This window comes from Haemaphysalis longicornis, unplaced genomic scaffold, assembly GCF_048455015.1.
Source record: "Haemaphysalis longicornis isolate Haplotype H1 unplaced genomic scaffold, Haemaphysalis longicornis Haplotype H1 scaffold_9, whole genome shotgun sequence".
Taxonomy (NCBI): Eukaryota; Metazoa; Arthropoda; class Arachnida; order Ixodida; family Ixodidae; genus Haemaphysalis; species Haemaphysalis longicornis.
The window spans coordinates 148147780-148156742 of NW_027526460.1; the positions used below are offsets into that span (position 1 = coordinate 148147780).

Sequence of the window (8963 nt, forward strand, 5' to 3'; positions counted from 1 at the left end):
TCCTGTGCCAACTGTGACCAATTTATCCCCGCAAACTTCTTTATCTCATCTGCCCATCTAACTTTCTGCCGCCCCCTGCAACGCTTGCCTTCTCTAGGGATCCACTCTGTTACCCTTAATGACCAGCGGTTATCTTGCCTTCGCATTACATGTCCTGCCCACGTCCATTTCTTCTTCTTAATTTCTACTAATATGTCTTTAACACCAGTTTGCTCCCTGACCCACTCCGCTCTCTTCCTGTCCCTTAATGTTACACCTATCATTTTCCGCTCCATTGCCCGCTGAGTTGTTCTCAATTTAAGTTGAACCCTCTTAGTGAGCCTCCAAGTTTCTGCCCCGTAGGTGAGTACCGGTAAGATGCAGCTGTCATACACTTTCTTCTTCAGCGACAATGGTAGGCTGCTATTCATTATCTGAGAATGTCTGCCATATGCACCCCACCCCATTCTGATCCTTCTAATTATCTCTGCCTCATGGTTTGGATCTGGGGTCACAACTTGGCCTAAGTAGATATATTCGCTTACCACTTCCACTGCCTCGCCACCTATGTCAAACCGCTGTGCTGTCCCGAGGTTATTGATCATTACTTTAGTTTTCTGCATATTAATTTTCAGTCCCACGGTTCTACTCTGTTCGCCCAGTGCGGAAAGCATGCTTTGCAATTCGTCCCCCGAATTACTTAGCAAGGCAACGTCATCAGCAAATCTGAGGTTACTGAGGTATTCTCCATTAACCCTTACACCCACCTGTTCCCAATCCAACGTTCTGAATACTTCTTGTAAACATGCTGTGAATAGCATTGGAGAGATTGTGTCTCCTTGTCTGACACCCTTTCTTATAGGTATTTTACTGCTCTCCCTATGGAGCATGATCGTAGCTGTAGACCCATTGTAGATATCCTCTAGTATTGTTACATAATGCTCATCTACCCCCTGGTTCCGTAATGCCTGAATGACTGCTATGGTTTCGACCGAGTCAAATGCTTTCTCATAATCTATGAAGGCTATATATAGGGGTTCAGTATACTCAGCGCACTTCTCTATCACCTGATTAATCGTGTGAATATGGTCCATTGTTGAATAACCTTTACGGAACCCTGCTTGTTCTTTAGGTTGACTGAAATCTAAGGTTGCAGAAATTCGGTTAGCGATTACCTTGGTAAATACCTTGTAGACGACTGACAGTAAGCTGATCGGCCGGTAATTTTTCAAGTCCTTCATGTCGCCTTTCTTATGAATTAGGATGATATTCGCGTTCTTCCAAGATTCCGGTACCATTGCGGTCATTAGGCATTGCGTATACAGGTTTGCCAGTTTTTCAAGGACAATTTCTCCGCCATCCTTCAAGAGGTCTGCTGTTATCTGATCTTCACCAGGTGCTTTGCCCCCTTTCATTTCTTTCAAAGCCTTCCTTACTTCTTCGGTCGTTACTGGTGGGATGTCTATCTCCTGTGAGCTACTGTCTCGTTCGGCATTATCCTGTATGTCCTGGCTACTGTACAGATCCCTATAGAACTCCTCGGCCACTGCGACTATTTTATCCCTATTTGTGATGACATTGCCTTGCTTATCCTTAAGTGCATACATCTGATTTTTCCCCACGCCAAGACGTCTCTTCACTGCTTTCAGGCTACCTCCGTTCTTTACAGCGTATTCGATCCTCTCCATATTATACTTCCGTATGTCAGCTGTCTTACGCTTATTGATTAGCTTCGAGAGCTCCGCTAGTTCTATTCTGTCAGCTGCGGTGGAGATTCTCATGGTTTGCCGTTTCCTGATTAGATCTTTCGTCTCCTGTGAAAGTTTACCAGTATCCTGTCTAGCTATAGTGCCCCCGACTTCTACTGCACACTCCGTAATAATGCGTGTAAGGTTGTCGCTGGCTTCCTGCGTCGTAAACTCGGCTTCCTCGTTAAGAGCGGAATATCGGTTCTGCAGCGCGATCCTGAATTCTTCTACTTTACGTCTTACTGTTAGCTCATTTATCGGCTTTTTTCGTACTAGCTTGTTGCGGTCCCTCCTCAAATCTAGCCTAATTCGGGATCTTACCATACGGTGGTCACTACACCTTAACCTTCCCAGCACTTCCACATCCTGCACGACGCCAGGGTTATCGCATAATATGAAGTCTATTTCATTTTTGTGCTCCCCATTCGGGCTCCTCCAGGTCCACTTCCGACTCTCCCGTTTACAGAAGAAGGTATTCATTATGCGTAGGTTATTCCGTTCTGCAAACTCAACTAGTAGGTCCCCCCTGCTATTTCTACAGCCCAGACCATAGTTCCCAACTGCCTTGTCTCCAGCCTGATTCTTGCCTACTTTAGCATTGAAGTCCCCCATAACTACGGTATACTGTGTTTTTACTTTAGCCATTGCCGATTCCACATCTTCATAGAAGCGTTCCACTACTTGGTCGTCGTGGCTGCATGTGGGCGCGTAGCCCTGCACCACCTTGAGCTTGTACCTCTTATTTAGCCTAATTACAAGACCTGCTGCCCTTTCGTTAATGCTATAGTATTCGTCTATGTTGCCGGCTATGCTTTTATTGACTAGAAATCCTACTCCCAGTTCTCTTCTGTCCTCTAGACCACGGTAACATAGGACGTGTCCATTTTTCAGCACCGTAAAGGCTTCGCCTGGCCTCCTAACCTCGCTAAGCCCTATTGCATCCCATTTAATGCCCTTTAATTCCTCGAACAACACCTCGAGACTTGCTTCGCTAGATAAGGTTCGCGCGTTAAACGTTGCCAGGTTCAGATTCCATTGGCGGCCTGTCCGGATCCAGTGATTCTTAGCACCCTCTGCTGCGTCACAGGTCTGACCGCCGCCGTGGTCAGTTGCTTCGCAGCCGCTGGGGACTGAGGGCCGAGGGTTAGTTGGCGTATTCATGGGAGGTTGTGGCCATTACTACACCAGGGTGGCCAATCCTGCTCTGGTGAGGGAGTGCATTACCGGCAATGGTCGCCGGGGTCAGGCCGCACCCCAAGCCCCTTTGTGCAATTCCATCAATACGCGGATTTTTTTTTTTTTTAATCCGGTGGGAATTGTCCGGCACCGGGATTCGAACCACGGTCCTTCTGCACGCGAGACGGGTGTTCTACCTCTACGCCATCGCTGCATCGCTGCATCTGTTTTGTGTAACAATCCCTAAAATCAGTGTCTTGCCTCGCTAGTAGCGACTTGTTCTAAGTGCCCTGTCTCGCTGTGCCCGCGCGTGCATGCGCAGGCGGGTCCAGGTCCCGCCACCCCTAGCATACAGTACGCTAGCCGCTATGCCAAACCACTCTACTATACCCCTCTCCCATGTCTCCGCTGCTCCCGCGTTCCCACATATTGGGTGCGGCCGTGGCGTGCCCGATTTCCGTTAGTGGATTTTTGCCCGCTGGTTTAGCACCATTGGAAATGCATGCGGGGCATGCATATCGAGATAAACATCATGATAAACAGCATCACTAAAAAATTCGGGCGATCCCGCGCCATGTGGTAATTGGTAATGCAGCTACAAGCGCGACACCTTATACCACCAGATTTTCTTTTTCTTCTTTTAAAGACTCATCCTTGAGCTACTCAAGAGCGAAAATTTTGATTAATACTTTACCGACTAGCTCCACTAACGTGAAACCTGTGGAGGGGTGAATCATGCAGAGTATAAGACTATTCAAATATTGTAAGTCTCTCCTTCCGCGGCGCGCGCTGATTGGGCGCCGGAGAAGCGCCGGCGGGAGCAGGATTCGCACGCTTGCTGAGGCGGTGGCGCCGTCACTTGGGTTGAACCGGATTTAAGCAATTCAATGAGTGACAGACTGGCCGCAAATTGTGTTCGTGTCACACCCAGCAGCATGCTGAGAAGTATGCTAACTAGCGCGAGGCGTTGGAAAACGAGTGTCGGGGTGTGTTCTTTTAGCACGCGTTTTTGCCCATGGAGATGAAACGTTCTAGTGTGAGGGGTCGCAAAACGATTGTCCAGGTGTGTTCTTTTAGTACGCGTTACGTTTTAGCGAGAGGCGTTGGAAAACGAGTTTCCCGGTGTTTTAGTACTGTGACTACATGAGACGACAGTAGACGGCGTCCGTCCGGGCCCCTAAGGTGCTTCGCCCCTAAAATCTGATCGTCTGTCACCCAATTCAACCTCCCGCCAATTTTTGTGCATGTATTGGCCAAACCGTAACAAATAAGATTACGGACTGGGCCATGCGCTCATGCAGCGCCAAATACAAATTATACAAAAGCAACGTTCTTTTAATTAAAATACACGTGGAATAGGGTTTTACTGTAACAGTTTTAAAATGTGTTAAAAGGGAGGAAAGTGTCGCACTCTCTGATCAGTTGGTGCACGAGTTGTGTGAGCGCGGGAAAATTCAGTTGAATTTTGAAAATTGGCATGGCATTATTCATGAGAAAAGCGCGAGAGGAAGCGAAGGGCACGTTGTTTGGGAGCCGGAGAGAGAAGGGTCTGTTACGTTGCAGTGGCCACAGAAGACAGCCGTCTTTCGAAGAAAGTCGCAGCGGAGCAAGCAGATACGCGGTCATCTTTTTTCGAAAAATATGTCGATCTCTTAATGATTTCGAAAACTTCACGATTTTAACGCCTAAACACAGGACACGACTGGGTATTTTATTTTATATTCAATGCAGATGTTTACAGCTGTCTCACTTTGCTCGGCCATGCGATTCACCGCTTATCCTATGGACTTTGTCACAAGCATGTGACCTACGGTCCTCTCTACAAGCAACCGTTGGACTTTGTGGCTGAGACTGGCCTCCGCAGTATTCTGTAGTTACTGAAGCCGTCTGCATTCCGTCACTTTTTTTCCTACTTTGTTACTATTCATACGTATATGTAAACTTGAGCATATGTCTGTCCATGCCATTGATGCCCTGTAATAAAATGACGCAGTAAACGGAAGTGAATATTCAGAGCACCCGTGCTGCTCGCCAGTACAGCGCCTTGGATATGGGACGAAATATGAAAAGAGGGAAGAAAGGTAATGAGTAAACAACTTTCTCTACCGCCTTACAAGTCTTGCACCTAACTTGCAGGTCCACCCTACTGTGGGACCTCGTCGCCGAACAGCAGCGGGTCGAGCCGAGTCAAGGCACCTTTCCTTCGAACCGTTCAAAATCGAAGCCGCGCGCCTGCTAGCCGCTTAATATGGCTGGAGCTCCCGGAGGCCCCCGTCTTGATGGTGCACGAAATGCGGCTCCGATCCCGCCACTCGGACAATCGCCAGCCTTGCGTATCCCGCCACCTCCGCCACTCGGACAATCTCCAAATTTGCGTCCCCCGCCGCCTCCGTTATTCGGACAATCTCCAACCTTGCGTATCCCGCCACCTGCGCCACTCGGACTATCTCCAAACTTGCGTCTCCCGCCACCTCCGGAATCACCAGGTCAAGGTGCGCCCGGTGCTCCTCCCCCAGATTCGGTCACAGCAAGTCGGAGGAGCTCCGCCACTGCCCTCCCAGCTTCTGGAACGACAACTCAACAGTTACCAGGTCAAGGAGCGCCCGGTGATCCTCCCCCAGCTTCGGTCACAACAAGCCGGAGGGGCTCCGCCACTGCCCTCCCAGCTTCTGGAACGACAACTCAACAGTTACCAGGTCAAGGAGCGCCCGGTGATCCTCCCCCAGCTTCGGTCACAACAAGCCGGAGGGGCTCCGCCACTGCCCTCCCAGCTTGGGCCACGCCAACCCAGCAACCCCCCGGTCTTGCTCCCCCGGCTTCGGCCACGCCGCCTCGGGAAGCCTTTCTCGTTGAACCACCCGCACAGCAGGCTGCGCCACCCGCTCCAATCACGACCGGGCCCAGCCAGCAACCGCAGCCGCTGCAGGGAACCGGCACCGCAGACATGGTACCAGGCATGCCCTCCCAGTCCGCCAAGAAGGAGTACCTGTCGGCGGTCAAGGCGTACGAGCAGCAGCTGGGGACGAACATTCTGCGCGGCAAGATGTACATCGAGAGCCTGCCTGCGGACGCTGTGCCGCCAGATCAGAGGTTTTCTGCACAGACAGTGGCGCCGGGAATGGTGCCGGGAATGACGCCCGGAGCGGAGTGCGGGTACAACATGGCAATGGGCGTGGGACCGGGTCAGCCTTGCGGCTACGGCAGGGGAAAGACCATGGGCGGTGGCTACGACGCCGGGAGGCCAATTTGCGGCGGCTACGGTCAGCCCGTAGCCTCGGAACGACTCTCCAGTGGCACGAGTTTGGCCGCGCAGCGTAGCCGCGAAAGGTTTAAGGAGTTCGCGGAAATGGACACAGCGATGAAGTTTGCGGAGCTAGCCAGAATGGGACCGGAAGTCAAAAGACTGATGGACATGGGAGGCCGTTTGGAAGATATTATCAACCTTCCCCGAAATTACGAGGCATCAATGGTACAGTCTGGCAGCGGCTACGCCGCGCCGCCTACGAGGGCGCCAGGCAGTTTTGAAAGGCTGATGAATGCGGCCGGGGGCTTCGGAAGACAGCCCATGCCTGGATACGGCGCGCCTATGCGACTGGCTCCCGATTACGCCATCCCACCGGATCGTTACGACGGTCCACTAGATCGCTACGATGGTCCGACAGACAGCTACTACGGTCCACCAGACCGGTACTACGGTCCGTCAGACCGCTACTACAGTCCACCACAGCGCTACGACGGTCGACCGCCAAACGCGAGGTCTTGCGGAAGACGTGGTTTTCCTGGTGAGGATTCGCGAAGTGCCTGGGAAGACGAGTTGCTGGGACGGGCCGCACCAAAGCAGTACTCGCCGAAAAGGGCGTTGGACCTCTTGCACAAGATACGCGAGGACATCCAGGAGCATTGCACAGACGGTATGTTCCAGCAAATCCACAGAGAAGTCGCGGGGTATGAAATTGATGAAAAAGAAGAACGCCGGGACAGAGGCGGCAGCTTGCCGCAGAGGACTACGTCCCCGCGACGGATCCGCGACGACGACGGTGAATCGAGAAGGGCTCGGCGCTTCCGGGACGACTACGACGCCCCGAGGAAAAGCCCACCGCCACGGAGGCAACACTCGAGGAGGCGGCAGGAGTCGTGCTCTTCGACTTCCTCGTCCTCCGACGGCAAATTGCGACGTTCGCGCACCTCTCGGCGGCGCAAGGATGATTCTACCAAAACCTTGAAGACTCGCTCGAAGCGACGGTCTAAATCTATGACTAAAAAGTCGCCTTCGTCGTCCAGCTCTTCCTCTTCAGGCGGTCGAAGACGCGGGAAGGGCAAATCTGCGAAGAAAGAGTCCTCCTCGTCTTCCTCCAGCTCCTCTTCGGACGCTTGGCAGGAGAGAAAAAAAGGCGAAGGGGTCGAGTTTAAACGAAGCGACACCGGGCGGATATCATCACAAGCGCAGAAGGACCTGGAGAGTATTCGCAAACATTGCGAGGCGGTTGTAAAATCCCTAAGTTCCACGCGGGGTGGCAACGGCTGCCCCTTCCTAAACCTTCTGGGTATGCGGTCGCGCGAACAGGCGAGTCTTAACAGACCGCCATCGAGGAACACCGTAGACGTGCTTCCGATGTACGGGATCGAAGAGAGGAGCCGTTCGCGAAATTTTGGCGGCGAGATGATGGCGCACAACGGCGTCTCGAAGCCGGCGTCAACGAAGTTTGGCGGTGAGGAGGTGGCGTACCACAGCGTCTCGTTTTCGACTTCGCAAAAGTTAGGCCACGAGGTGGAGCGCTACGACAGCGGCGTCCAGAGGCCGCCATCGAGGAGCTTTGGCGAGCAGGCGCAGCGCATGCGCTCTCATGGATCTGTTATCAGATACGAGAGCAGGCCGTCGGCCTTCAAAAGGGATTAAAAAATGCCAACTTCCCGACTTGTCTTTCTCGCACACTTACCTTAATTTCTTGCAAGCGCGCTCGGGGTGGAGGCAATATTTAGCTTGTGTTGGCGTAGTATGAATAGCCAACTTCACTATACTGACCACATACTGCAGTATTTCTTCTGGGCAATGCTTTACTATTGGTAGCCATCAGTGCCGTAGGTGTGTACAGGGTTCTCGATTAGGGCCTAATGGTCATAAGGCAGTGCAAAGACGAGGAGTGGTTATAAAATTTCTATTTCGATGAGATGGAATTGCAACGCATCTGCTTTGCAACTCGAGTGGTTTTGCTCGGTGCTGTGCACGTTATTACCGAGGAAAAGTCGAACTTATGATAAGCTCCGCAATAGATGCCAAAAATGGAAATTAAGTGGTAACGCGTTTCTCACAACAGCCTGCTTTTGGTACCCGCCTTTCCGGGGCTGCAAGTAAACAGGTTTTGGAAGGTAACATGGAGGTTCTTCGGCTGCCATTATCGTGAAAACACGCGTGGTCATAGCCCCACAGGATAGGTCCGATTGAGTACGGTATGGGGCAGGTTCTGCGCCCCTCTAAGATGGTTCGGGGAGGGGGTGGCCCCCCTTACCCCTTGTGCCCCCTCATGGCCATCACGGTATCGTTGCGAGGCCATACCCAGAAGGAAGGTTGAGGGAATTTCTCGCCCACCTGGTTAAGCATGCAGTACAGCCCACTACGGTAATGAGAAAAACTGGGCTTGTAATGCTGAGAATGGACAATGGGCAAACCACCCGGGTAAACGGACGGCTAACCGATGAGGTGGGGACCCACAATGGGGGTTCGAAGTTGGGGTACTAATGCCAGAGCTCTAAGGGAGAAATAAATCGATGGAGGAATGGAATGGTAAAATAAAGTATGAGGATGTGGAATAAACGTTCAATACAGTAGCAAAAATTAATTCGGGCTGCGCAGGAAAGAGCCATAAGTCTCCGTCGTGATGATAAGGATGGTGGTGGTGTAATGATGATGATGATAACAGCGCATAGCGTACGTGCCGTGGGCTAGATTGACCTTTCTTGGCGCGTCGCAGCTTTTTTTCCCGAAAACATGGGGGATGCGTGTATCTCTGTAAGGATGTGGAAACAAAATGATCAAGTGGACCTTTTCTTGGTCTACTGCTG

General features: G+C 51.8%; 1 protein-coding gene across 1 annotated transcript; it reads left to right on the forward strand.

The window, feature by feature from the left end:
• Positions 1–5182: 5182 nt before the first annotated feature.
• On the forward strand, positions 5183–7800 carry LOC144153485 (uncharacterized). Its single transcript, XM_077685128.1, has 2 exons — positions 5183–5614; positions 5695–7800. The coding sequence occupies exons 1-2, from the start codon at positions 5183–5185 to the stop codon at positions 7798–7800; spliced, it is 2538 nt and encodes an 845-aa protein (XP_077541254.1).
• Positions 7801–8963: the final 1163 nt, after the last annotated feature.